Raw genomic sequence first — 13,870 nt, 5'->3', positions numbered from 1 at the left:
ACGAGGCGGAAGTATGAACTGCGTGCAAGAGACGTCTGCCCGCAAAAGGCACCTGTCGACCTGTGAACTGCCTGCAAGAGGAAGCTTCGTATGGACTGTTTTGTGTGGAATATGGACTTAGTTCTCTCCCGGCTGCAATGATACAGACTTTAGAGACATTTTTTGGATGTAGAGATTTGACGCCTAATTTCGGGAAAAGGAAAAATGCTTTCATGTGTAAAAAAAAAAACATTGCGCTCTCATATGGATGTAAAAAAAAAACCCCGGCTTTATAAATTTCTGCTGCGACGCCAGGTTAACGGATGGTGGACTGCTCACGTGATGGTGTGTTTTGATTTCAGTTGCCACACATTGCCATCATATTAGCAAGCAAAATATGACCTAATATAGTACTGCAGCTCAACGAACGCATATCTCCATGTAAACGACGGAGTTGTGGTCGCCTAGTCTGATTAGCGAAGCACTGCTACTGTGCGATTGTGCTATTGCTGTTCGTACGTCTAGGTGTGCTGACGTTTTCAATGGGCTTCAACTGAATAATTTTTTCTGTATCCGGTGAAGCAAACGTGTGCTGCAACACCAAACAAAGCAGCAGGACGCATATACTTAGCGCCGGGTGCTAGGTCGTGGCGACGCTCAGCCTTTTACTATTTACGCGGGTTAATAAAATTTACCATGACCAAATCATAGGCACAGTAGCCTTCTACAAAACGCTTGTGACCTCATTTCCGGGCGAGTTCTGGCATAAACGAAAGTAATACAAGCCGCTTATCTGCTTGTTTTGCTGCAAATTGGTTAACTGCGGAAGTGGCATAAAAAAAGTATTGCCCATGTTTTACATTGGTCATGTGAAGTGACACTGTGTCGGCCCAGTTGAGGTCTGCAAAATAGGCTCGCCACCCATTTTTATTACAATTCAAGTTTTGGCATTTTCAAGGTTTCTTTCCTTTAGAGCGAAGACAAACGTATAGACGCCTTCTATAATTATGGCTTCAAGCAGGAGGCTGCTTCGTTCTCACCCAGGTGACACCTAAGATTTAGCTAATAGCGGTTATAGGCACTAAACTCATAACTGAAGTCATGACTTGTTAAATATTTTTGAATGTAGTTACCTGCCGACGCGAATTATCAGTGTTGCTGACCTGCTCGGTTGCGGCGAAGAGCCATTATTTAGAATAAAGTCTGCCTTTTTGTGCCGATTGTCCCAAACGTGGCACTTATGTGCGTTTTCGTTCCCCTGCAGCGGCACTAAAGTGTCGCACTTGATCAGCTTTCTCTAGTTTTTTTGCAAGCGCATTTTGTCTTATACTGGTCACCTTGCCCTTCGACTCGTCTCTTTCATAATCCACATTATCTAGCATGACGAGCTTACGCTTGGTCATCATGAATTCTCCTTTTAGCTTGAATAAAGAGACTTCATTAAATAAATGTTTAATATTAACAGGAGCCTTAAAGTAAGTATAAACTATAAAATTTGCTGTCAATTTGCGTAGCCCAAACGAGAATTTCATCATAACCGAAAGCACATGGACAACCGCAACCGCATATTTTGCAATTTTCTATGGAAATCTGTGAAAATTTAAAATCCTAGTAAGCGGTAGACAAGCTTCAAACGTCAGCAGCACTACCCGGCTGTTTACTTCAACTCTGATGAAGTGCCTTAAATTTGGAGGCTGGCATCGGCTGGAAAACTACAATCAGCAGCGAAATATGACACTATCCTTCTATTGAATTGGTGGCGAAGATTGAATCAGAATTAATTTGTTCAGCTTATTCATGTCAATAATTAATTACAAGAAAATGTGCATAGATAAGGAGGTCCCGCAGTTACAAACTGAACTGGGTCCTCCTTTGAATGATGAATATAAATTTTAACCGTAGACGCAACGACAACACGTGAAAACGTAAAATGTTGCAAAATGCCAGAATACAAATTAAGCACATGCAACCTACGGCTGCGAAGAAAATATTAACAGATAAAATCACATTGTGCCATTTCCAGTATTCAAAAAACGAAGTTTGAGAAAAAAAAACACAATAAACATAGAACGGATGCGAAGCATTATGTCACTAGACAGGGGTAGCTAATATATTAAGCCTTATATCCTTTTGAAATTTGTGACCGTTAGATAATTTAACAGGGAAAGGCGTGTCCCACATAGATAAAGTGGAACACTGTACTAACTGTTCGCCGTATTTCGTTCAAAAGCTATGTAAAATGATGTGTATGCTTTCTGCAACTCTGCTGTTGTTAGTATTAGGATAGATGTCTTCGGTAAAATGGTTACTGGAACAATCTTGGGTTGCCTCAAAGTGCAACCCAAGATGGCACACACCAAACTTATGCGTCATTCACCATTGTTCCTTGCCATTTATCATTGGAACAAACTACCATGCAGAAATCGTTTCCGAAAATAATTACGAGTCATTTGTAAACAAACTGAAGTGCTTATTCTGTGCTGGTACCTAATAGATTATCATAAGTGTATTTTTTTTCAATGTTTTGAGCATTGTGGTCCACATGTGTGCATCTTCTCAAACACTTGCTTTTTATGTTCCCTGTTTTCCTGAGCACATGTTTGTTTATGCTTTTCGATTTGTTCATTGTCTTACGCAATATGATCACTTTATTGTACTTTTTAACCCCCTATGTAATGCCTGTAAAGGGCCTTTAGGGTATGTGAATAAAAAAAAAATATCGCTTAAAACGTGGAATATAAGAATGGCAAGGTTAGAGTTAACAAGATCTGTTACGCTCAAAATGTTATTCGTTTGCAGTAACTGATTCGCGCGAGGATCAGGTGAGGAATATGTTATTATACCAATTGCTCAATTTTGAATGGATTGCAATGGCATTATACGGTGGTTGTTATACGTGTGCCTCCATTATACCATGTTGTTGTTAATGCGGGAGTGAACGAAAGGACAATACAGTGGCATGACGGTGGAAAACGGGAGGCATGAACGCACTTTGACTAGAGCGCAAATTCGGGTATGCCATCTTGCTTTTGGAGTGAATGTGCGGCTCATAGTTGATGTGATGAAAATATGAAAATTTCTTAGTATGGTTAATTCGCATCTTTTTATGCTCAGGTCATGTTAACATAAAAACGGTGATCCTGCTTGATAGGGAAATGATCTCAAAAACAGCCCTGCGAAATCGGAATGGCGTCATATTTAGAATGTTTCAGTCGCTTGCAGGTTAGCAATAGCTGATTTCGCCTCTACTGGCAGGTACGTGTTCAAGTAATAAAACATGCCGGTGGCACTCAGGGGCGGATGTTTTTTGACTGTCGCCTAAAACTGGTATCAAAATTAAATGCACTTGCTTGGCTCGCTGCGGGAAGGAGTCATGTTGAAATGCGGAATATTTAAATTGCTGACATCAAGAATGGAGTGATTCAAAATTGGGGAAGCCTCATAATTTTAGGAGAAGAAACAGCCTACTCATCACTAAAACCTACTCTAAAACATCCAGCATCACGGCTATCAAAGAGTCCCTCGAAAAGAAGCACGACGACTGCTAGCACTGCTTTTCCACTTCCACAGATTGTATGATAGCCCGTCATCCTTTAGGGCATCCCATATCAAACCCCCGCAAAAAAATGTTCCCCCGCCTCAACCATCCCTTCAAATTGCGTCCCATGTTTGCGCGTACGAATCACCTTCGACAATCACCGCTCTTTCATGCTATTTATCACTGGAACAAGCTGCCAAAAGAGATTGCTTCTATACAAGATCATGACTTATTTGTAAGCCATTTGCAGCGCAGTTTTACGCATGTTGAGCAAAAACATAATTTTGTGCCTTTGACGCATTGTAAGTGCACCTGCATGCTTTGTACCGAGTATTTTTTTTTCGTCATGTATGCAAATTTGCTTACTTTTCTTTCTTTTTTATATTTTCGTGTTGCTGTATTCGGCGATCTTTACCAGGGTGTTCTATATTGCCTTTCCCCTCTAATTGTGTTTCAAATATCGTGCTGTTACCCCCCCCCCCTTTATGTAATGCCCGTAAGAGCCTTTAGGTTACCTGAATAAAAAAAAAAGCACAGTAACCATGAATCGCAGGACAAATACAAGGGCTGGTGACATATTTTAGGAGTTTACTTGTTTTATTTGAGCATCGGAATGGCAGCTGGTAATACAGCAGAATGGGCACAAATAATTTACCACAAGTAAGTTTCTGTGACAGATGATGGTGACAAAACAATAAAATTTCAATATGCAAACACAGGAGACAAAGTCCAAATAGAACAGTCCTTTAACTAATTGCAACCGTCATGATGAGAATACTGCTAAACACAACAACCTGCGGAACTTTAACAACAGCATGAGGTACAGCTCAAGGGAAGAAAATACACGAAGCCCAGATGAACGAGGAAGCTCGCTCGTATTTTCTGTGCACAAAAATGGGTCTAAAATGCACCAATGATGAGAAGCACCTTTCGGCTAACTGCAGTTGCTCATAGACTGCACGGGTAACGAACAATTAACTTTTATTTGCATAGTAAGAGAACAAATACAAGGCCTACCAAAGTAAAAAAAAATGCTGCGAAGCGAGACAGAACTGATCCAAAGCGAGATTCAACGAGATTCAGCAATTTGGTGAAGTCCAAAAACTGTTGACAGGAGGCTGATCTTGTTTTAAATGTTTCGCCCAGCGTGAGCTTCTTTAGGCTGTGCTGGACATTTGTCAATGTTCCCACAATCTGATCATCTTAAACGTTGCTGAAATATTTACATTTCCTTCTCCGAATTTTGCTTACCGAGCAGCAAATTTATATTTTCTGGACGCCAACGAGAAGTGAAAGAGATAGTAGAAATAAAGCAATTAAAGTCGTTCTCCACAATATGAAAGCTCCGTCTGTCACAAGTTCTGTATGTTGAAACATATTTAGGAACCATAAAAATGTCTAAATTTGAATCACAGTCGCGTGAAGAATGTACGGAAATTATACAGAAATTGTCGTTATGTCATGCCTAAGAAAAAGTTTAACATCTTAGGTGGTAGGTTAGATTGTGCAGATCAGATATGCAATCTCAGATTGTACTGGCGTGTGACTTTTTTACCTTCTCCTAATTTCAGAGAAGACCAATAATCTCAACACTGGACCTTAATTAGTATGTAGAGTTACCTACACTAATTTCCAACGTTGGCTATGGCTCTTGTTTGTTTTTGTGCCAAATAGTTATTGTGCGAAATTTTGATTGCCAAAGGAATTGCTCGAACTGAGTGGTTTAAACAAAATTCTGTGACTTGCCTTTATAACTACGTCGTTCGGCGGATTCGGTTGTATCTCTTTTATCATCGGAACGCAATCCCGCACACTGCGTTGAGTGGCTCGTCCAAGCTCCGTTGCGTAGTAGGCCACTGCGAATCAAAGACAACACGCGTGGGAAAACAAGTCAGCCAAAGCTATCGCTATTATGGCACGCCGATATCGCTGATGCGGTCCTTCTTGCAATAAAATATTTGTGAGATATCTGCAGCGTCAAAGACTAAGCACATTAGGTAGACAGGACTGACGCTGGATAATGACTAGTTTGCTAAAGAACACCAGGCAGTCCAGACTGAAAGCATAGCTTACAGAGATAGACTAGGCATATATCATCTCGCGCCAATGCTATCGCGTGTTTCCAAAGTGTAAACTATGGCTAAGGCATTTAAATTATTTTTTAGAGTACAATATGCTTCAAGATCCTTCATCCCACTTTTTTTTTCGATAAGAATTCCCAGTGAGACGTGTTCTGTCGCATTCTCAGGTGTGTAATGTCGTTGATGTTTCTGTAGTTACTCCCTGCTGTACTTAATGTTAATTTTCTCGCGTAGCAATATCACTATTGTTAAGCGACAAAAATCGTGTAGAGCCACCTGGTTTCTTGGTTCTTTCAGCTCCATGTATTGATTTTCGTATCTTTTCGGGCGTATGGTGTTTCTTCAGTTGCATCAAGTGTTTCTGCTTTGGGCCAGTGTAAATCAGTGGATCATCAAAAATCACATTCACGATAGAATGCACATCTTCCATAGTTTAGTTGTGTTGTTCGACAGAAACAAAATAAACGTTACTTTGCAATTCAGGATGACACACTTAAAGAGGCATCAGTTAAACTGCACGCCAATTAGAAGGTAATTTTAGCCTCCATCTTTACATTAACATAGAACAGATTAGAAAAAATTCGCTTGACGACGTTCTCACCTTTTATAGAGGACAGTGGCAGGGGAATATTGCGCAGAAGACAAAGTCATCGGTTAAAATGTGGCACCTTTTCGAGTGGTATTTTCCCGCACGATACTATCCTTCATGATGGTCGAGCCTGTTTACTGTACCTAAAGCGGCGCGCCAGATGGCTCTGCTTATGCTCTTCTTTTTTTTTCTTTTTGATATGTCGGCGATTTGCCCTGAACTGTAACATTTTTTTTCATGTATTCTATATTAACTGCTTTTATTTGCCAATGATATATGTACTTCTCCTCCCCCCTCCCCCCACTGTAATGCCAAACTGGCGCTGTGTGTGCTGTAATAAATAAATAGATTAATTAATTGTACGCTATTAACGCACGTAGGAACACTTTCAGAGAAAGGGACTCGATAGATAGAGTTAGCAAGAAGTTTCCGCAAAACTGGTGACCGTCGTAGAGAACTGCATAGCAAATGGGACGACAATTAGAGCAAATGATGTGTTCTTGGCCAAGTCCACCTTTGTTTTCTTGTGGTGCTTTAGCATATTGTCACCGGGCGTCAAATAAGTGATAAGCGAAGCATGATTTATAAACCGACTATTTGAAACGGCCAAGTTTGGTTTAGCTTGCTTTGCTGCCTACGGATATGGCTCAACCCACTACGGGGGATCGGCCATAAATCGGGTGGCGTTAGATAAGAAGGGAAGAATACTTTAAAAAATTTTGTAATTTAGAAATGACATTAAACAAATGAGAATCGTATTTACCAATTTACAGGCTCTATTATTTTAAAATTTGAAGTTAATATTTTCGTATTCATATTGAGGAAAGCAAAACAATGAAATTAACATGGATCTCTCTTTGTATGACTTACAGAATTAGATATGGCATCAAATACGTTCATATTGCAGTGTCCTAGTGCCGACGCCCCAAGAGACAGTATCAAAGGGAGCGTTAAGGCCCTATACAAATTGGCTAAGGGGATCTTCCAGACATCGTTTTCTATGCGCGCCGAACCTACCAAACCCTACAAACAATTGTTCCATAGTTTCAGATTAGTTGCAATAAAAACAACAAAGGGGAAGTGCCGAATCAGACCTCTGGGAATAGAAAGGAAGCATTGGTATTCGGCAACGCATTCTAGTGAATGAAACTTCAAGTTTTCTTGTCGAACGCCACTTGCTGTGCCTAGGGAATCGAAGTTGCGGGGAATCGGTGTTACTTAATACACATTATTTATTATGTCCTTCTTCAAAACAGCATTTTCCAAATATTGCAGGCTTTATGTATGCCGAACGTTTCAGGATCCTCAGTACAGGGCCACTAAGAGATGTCGCTGCCAGAGCGTCTGCTGACTCATTTAAAGTGAGTCCCACGTGTCTTGGTACCCATACCAAATGCATCAGGCGCAAATTCTGGGGGATGGATGAATGAAATTCTCGCAGAATGGTAGATGGTTTTGCACTGTTAGAGCAGAGCAAACGGATAAGGAGTAGGGTATGATTGCGACTCAATAAATAGATGAGGGAAGTTTTCGTAGAGCTAGAGTGACGGCCAAGATGGCTGAACACGCGCAGCATCCCGATGATTGTCGTCTTCTTTGTTAGTCCAAGGAGGTGGCTTTTAGCATCTAACCTCCCCAACGGGCGGAGCGCCGTCTCGGCGCAGACTAATTACACAAGGAGGCGGCGGCAGAAAAGTACGGTTTCAACAGCGATACGTGCACAACGTCGCAAGATGACAGTATAGATGGCGAAGAACTTTTGAGTGGTGCTAAGCTGTAGTTAAAGTTACTAAGTTGCCGTAAAACCTTGTAACCTCCGGTGTAACGCGAGAAATGATTTTCCGAAGGACCTACACGACGAGACGGCGTCCAGAAAAGTACGAGAGATACCGGAGACAAGCAGACGTGTCGGTGGCTTCGGTCATAGTGGTCCTTTCAAAATAATTGCGAGTCGTAGAGTTGCTCATGAGTGATCTGACGTGCCAGATGGGCTAGAGCGGCAGCGTCCCGGGCATACTCTGGGTTATGTTGCACAGGAACAGGTAGTACCTTGACGAAAGGCGATGATGGGTGGTGGCCAAGCAGTAGGTAAAATTTTCGTGACTAGGTGAGTTGCAGCCGGAGGTGACTTATGGCAAAGTGCTGTCCCGGTTACCATGATCGTCAGAAACGTACATCACCAACACATCGGTTAAGGTGCGGTTAAGCCTCTCGGGGAGCTCGTTCGTCTACGGTCAGGTGTGCAGTAGTGAGCTTGTGCTCCACAGAACAGAAACGCAGGAGGTCAGTGACGACTTTGAATAGGAAGTAGGGGCCTCGGTCAGTTAACAATTACCTAGGGGCATCGTGATGAAGCACAACGTCATGAAGTAGGAAATAGGCGACCTCAGGTGCTCAACGACTCGGCAAAGCTGGCGTGATGGCATACCGCGTAGCGTAGTCGGTCGCAACTTAAACCCACTTGTTACCTGAAGTAAATGTAGTGAAAGCGCCGCGGATGTCAATATCGATGCTGTAGAACGGCTTCTTGGGCGTTTAAATGGACAGCAGAAGGCCTGCAGGCAACTCAGAGAGCCGTTTACGCCACTGACAAAGGTCACAAGCAGCAACGTAGCGCAGAACACATCGCTACAGGCCATGACCGAAAAACCGGCGCCGCACGTGGTCGTAGGTGCAGGATACTCCAAGATGGCCAGCGGTTTGGGCATCGTGGAGATCTTTGAGAACAGTAACACGAATTTGCCTTAGCAGAACAATCAGAAACTGCGGGAAGTTGGCAGTTGTACTCCCGGTAAAGAATGTAGTCGCGAAGCTCAAACAGAAGGAGCGACGAGTCGTGCTGACAAGAATACAGGCGGCCCATTATAGACCGTAGGCGTCGTCGCTTTTCTATTGAACACGGATGTTGGCCAGATCTCCAAAATTATTTGTCGTAAGAAATTAAAGGCAACGTATAGTGGACATGCCGCATGCGATACCCACTTACTTTATCGGACGCATAAATATGTTGCGTTTAAGCAGTCAAAATGTTAATTCTTATCAGGAGGCCTTTGGTCCTTTGCGGCCGTTCTCTGATGTGACAATCCTTCACATAAAACGTGCGAGTAGCCGCTACTTATCCCTCAGATACCGTGGAGACGTCCGGCAGCAGACGGGATACTGGCGACATTCAAGAGGTCCGTGGACGGATTCCTCGTTGGCTCCGCGATTCTCGCATGGGCGCTTTTTTCGTTAGGGGGTGGGGGGGCTTTTGCCGTCGGGAAAATAGATTGTTCTTTTTTTTACAAGTACTGCTCCCGGACGCAGATCTAACCGCTAACGGAGGCCTCAGGAGAGCACATGAGATTGTAATAGAGCAGGCGGCGCAGGGAGCGTTCGTACACAAAATTGGCACACAAATTGGCTGTCCGCTATTGGGCTCAGGCGGACAGCCCCTCTTATATCCCTCTGGCACGCAGAAGCCTCGGCGAGCCCAACCTAAGGACGAGCCCTGGTTGTAGCTTTGGTGTCCTGTAGGTGCCGTAAATAATACGATATAATAAAAAATAAAATATACAAAGAAAATGAAATCACACCCAGGCACCAACTTCAGACACTGCGCTACCGCGCCAGTGCGAGGAGAATTACTGAACGCCAAGAGGAATTTGCGGGCGCATGCAATGTTCTTATTGCGCGTTAAGCATCCCCAGGTGACCTATATAAAGTTGTTCGTAGCCATCCACTATGACCTCCCTCATAGCTTTAGTCACTTCGGGAAGTTAGAAATACTAAACACCACTAACGGAAACAATACACGCGGGCGTACATCGAAGCTAAACAACTGCATTCGTAAGCCTTGAGCCTTGCAAAAGCGTCAAGAATGTGCTAACTTCTGGTGGAGCTGAAGAAAATTGCCTGACTGATTTCGCTGCAGTTATGTCACACGCGTGCTGTAGATGCGTGCACTTTCGTGGCAAAACAAAACTCCTATGAAACAAAGTGAGCACATTCGGAAAAGGTCAAGCGCGCTTTAAGCCACCGACAGCATGGACACACACGCAGGCACGTTTTAAAGTGGCAGGCGTAAACTGCGTTCAAAATCAGAGGTAATGAGGGACCATGGACCTTTACAAAGCGTGCGTTTTTGCAGCCTCCTTGCAGTCAGCCCGCCCAACGCTATGCGTGCACGTTTTCCTTTGTGCGTTCCACTCGCTGGATGGCCAACAAAAAACCTTTTGCACTCGCCTTGTCGCTTGCGGCAACCTAAGGCACGAGAGCACGGCATCACAATGCGGTTCTCGTCCATACCACACTTGATTTCGTCCGCGTTAGCGGACGAAATCAAGTGTGGTTTGCTCCGTTTGCTCGTACCTTTGTCACGCTGAGTCGGAAATAGCGGTCGGAGGGCGCTGGAAGGAAGACATATAGAAAAGCATAACGCGTGCTTTCACCTTCACCTTTCACGGATAGGGGAGAGCAGGAGGCTGGGCGACAGCAGGTGGCGAGGAGGAAACGCCGGGGAGAGCGTTGTGGCGGAAAGATCTAAGAATGGCGCTACTTTTGAAAGATTAAGGAGTTTTAGAGGGCACCACAAAGCAATGTCACCTAGAGGAATGTCTAGGTGGCGTTAAACGAAGCGGGGAAGGAGAAAGGAGGTGAAGTGTTGAGGAGGAGGAGGGTAGGCGGAGGCGCGCTGGGTGGACCTCCTCTGGCAGTTGCTGCGGGTTCTTTGTGCACTATGGACGTAACGGGTTCATCTTGTAATCGAGAGGGCGAGTACCGAGCGAGAAGGATGCAGTATCAACGCAAGCGGCGGCAGGCTGAGCGCAAGTCGACCGACCCCTAAGTCGTCGCCAAGCACCGGACATGATATGAACAAGTCCTGCAAAAGCTACGGACTTGGCAGGCCCAGGAGACTCCAGAAGAGGAAGGTGATGAAGGGGAAAATGAATGGTGTCAATACTACATTACCAAATTGCTTGAAATAATAAACACTGTGCATTTCCTTAAAGTGCCTTAGCACGTTTCCTTATGGCGTTTCACATTATAAAAATAAAAAAAGACATAAAGCATACAAATGAAACAATAAGCCGTAAGACCCACTACACTTACACCCAATTACAGAATATGCAAAACACGCTACGCGCAATGCACAAAAATGGCATTGCACCCATACGCTTCGGGTAACCTGCGTTCACGGAGTGAAACGTCTCTAACTTTTTTTACCAGCACCGCAGAGGATGCTTAACTTACGGGCTGGAAAAAGGTATTTTGTGAACATTTTGTAACTTCGCTTTGGATCACACAACGTTTGTTGAGGGAGACACAGCATGACGGGGGCAGGTATGGCTGGCGTCACGTGTGTTGATTCTAGGCTGGAAAATGGACGTTTGGCTCATAAAACGATCGTCGAAGTCGAAAATGGTATTAAAGAATTAAAGGTAATAATTCGATATATATCTGCCTGGTTAGGGACAAATGAATTAAAGAAAATAAAAACTCTAACAAAAATTTATTTTAATTTGAAAACCCCGACGTTTCGCAGTCCGACAGGCTACTTATTCAGCGGTGAGATGGCGTGAGGCGCAGCAGTGCTTATGTGCTTTTCTGACGCTTTGACAGGCGCGCAGACAGGCACGTCTAAACTGCGTCATGTCTAAACCACGTCAGGATTGTATAGGTGTGCCGCAGATAGTAGCTCAAAAGTACTGCGCTATATGCGGCGAGCACAATCACAGCATGAAGTAGGTTGCGGGGACGATCAGCAGTTGTTAGAGTAGCGAGAAACGTGACGGACAGGGTGGCAGGTAAAGCAGGTGAGACATATCGTCTTCAGTTCCCAGTCAGTGCGTTTCCTAAATTGTGAAGCGAGCCGTTGATAACGAGGGAACCATGTCGGAACCCCAGAAGCGGGCTGACCACGGCGGAAGCACCGTGAACCCCGAGATTCGCATGTTCTTTCCGCACGCTGACTTGGACTAGTGAAGTCATTGTTATGATCGATTCGCCAGCGTTAGAGTTGATAAAGAGGCTAGCTGGAGCCATCGCTTCAATTTCGCGGCGGATAATCCTAACCAATTAGGCCGAAGACGGTGAAAACTCAGATGGTGGGCGTTCTTCACACACAGACGTGTGCACCGCGTCAACGCTGTGCACAGCGGCACAGCGTCAACACATCCTGCATGTACGACAGGTATTACTCCGTAGACATTTGGGCTCAAGTTTAGAGCAGTTTCTCTGCAGCGATATTTTGACTGGAGGCCTTACAGAACAGGTCACGGAGCGTTTGCTTCAATGTATCCCAGCTATCATGTTCGGCCAAACGATTATTATACCACAACTTCACCGTTCCACTAAGCCAAAATACCACATTGGTAGACATCACTGGCAGGTCCCAGTTTTTTGTGGTCACTCATGCTTTCGTATTAGATCAGCTACTCCTAAACATCAATAACACTGGTACCGCAGAAGGTTCTAGGGTCTCGAGGGTGGGCTAACACAATCGTGGTCCACGGCGCAGACGATTTTGGCTGGTCTTCCATGGTGGTTGCACCGGAGCGCCGACCGCTTCGGAGCTCCGTACACTGGCAATTATACTCCGCAACTCCACCAGTGTGTAACGGGACGTCTAATAGATGAAAAGTGAAGCACTATTTCTAAACGAGACTATTTACAGAGATGGCCGAGATGGCTGAGCACACGCAACATCTCGGTGGTTGTCGTCTTTTTCATTATCCAAAGAGCTGACTCGTAACAGTATTAATAACCCAAGGAACTAACCTTGCACAGCTCAAAATGGAATGGTCGATCGCGTGAGCGACAAAATGCTTCAAATGCTTTTTCAGAGATGCAATGATCGTGAAAGATATCAAGACCACTTTGTAGATAGCGAAATCATAGTGTAACGTTACTGGATACGCCTCTGCGTTTCTCAGTTCAGTTAGATATAGAAACGGGAACTGTCACCATGCTTAATGATAATCCTACCTTCACGGTCATCCACATCACAGGACTCGCACAGAGACACGGCGCAGGTAAACAGAAGCAAAATTTTCGGAAACATTTCAAGATGCTTCTGATGTGCACTCGTAGAAATCACACAGCTCAACTACTTCTGGTTCATTTTCCTAAAAGGAATCAAGTGAGGGACCGATTTTTTATGCCACTTTCAAGAACAGACACGAACATGTTTTATTTTCTTTTTGTCATGGCAATGTTGCAGTAAATCTTTATAAGCCAGAGGAAAGTAACTTCCTTGTCATTTTTCATGTGTTGCCGATACGGGTCGCGGAATTTATTGCTCTGACCCTTCATCCAGCTCGTGCGCAGCATCGTCGTAGTTGGTTCAGCTTTCGAAGTAACACAGCGCACCGTTCATTAGTAAACATCGCTGAGGTTATTCATCAAAGCGCTTTTCATGCTACCGCTGTTCCACAAAGTAAAAAAAAAAGATACAAGTTTACTTGCCTAGCTCTGCAGCTGACCTGCAAATGCCGAAACGAGAAAACTAAGGTAGTAGTCGATGAAAGTGACCTGGAAAATCAAGCGTAGAGTTTACGCAGTGGCGTCGCTGCAATTGGTCAGCGTTGGCGTGTTGGCATGCGGCAGCCATCCCAAGTGGCGTCACATTGAACGGCTCTCCATGTGCGGCATATTTCGTTGGCGTGTAATGAACATGTGCCTTTCGTCCAGTCTAGTTCATGG

General features: G+C 44.2%; 1 protein-coding gene across 2 annotated transcripts in view; it reads right to left on the bottom strand.

Moving 5' to 3' along the window:
- LOC135900990 (uncharacterized) overlaps positions 1-13,283 on the bottom strand; it is a 45,232-nt gene extending 31,949 nt beyond the window's left edge. For both annotated transcript variants that reach the window (XM_070532960.1, XM_070532961.1), the window contains exons 1-2: positions 13,154-13,283; positions 5,264-5,373 (exon numbers count right to left, since the gene is read on the bottom strand). In XM_070532960.1, the coding sequence (XP_070389061.1) occupies positions 5,264-5,373; positions 13,154-13,229 (186 nt within the window). In that variant the 5' untranslated portion in view covers positions 13,230-13,283. The remainder of the gene's footprint in view (positions 1-5,263; positions 5,374-13,153) is intronic.
- Between the last annotated feature and the right edge of the window lie 587 nt (positions 13,284-13,870).

Source organism: Dermacentor albipictus, chromosome 2, assembly GCF_038994185.2.
Source record: "Dermacentor albipictus isolate Rhodes 1998 colony chromosome 2, USDA_Dalb.pri_finalv2, whole genome shotgun sequence".
Taxonomy (NCBI): domain Eukaryota; kingdom Metazoa; phylum Arthropoda; class Arachnida; order Ixodida; family Ixodidae; genus Dermacentor; species Dermacentor albipictus.
The sequence above is the reverse complement of the archived record's forward strand: the minus strand, read 5'-3'. Positions and strand labels throughout refer to the sequence as shown.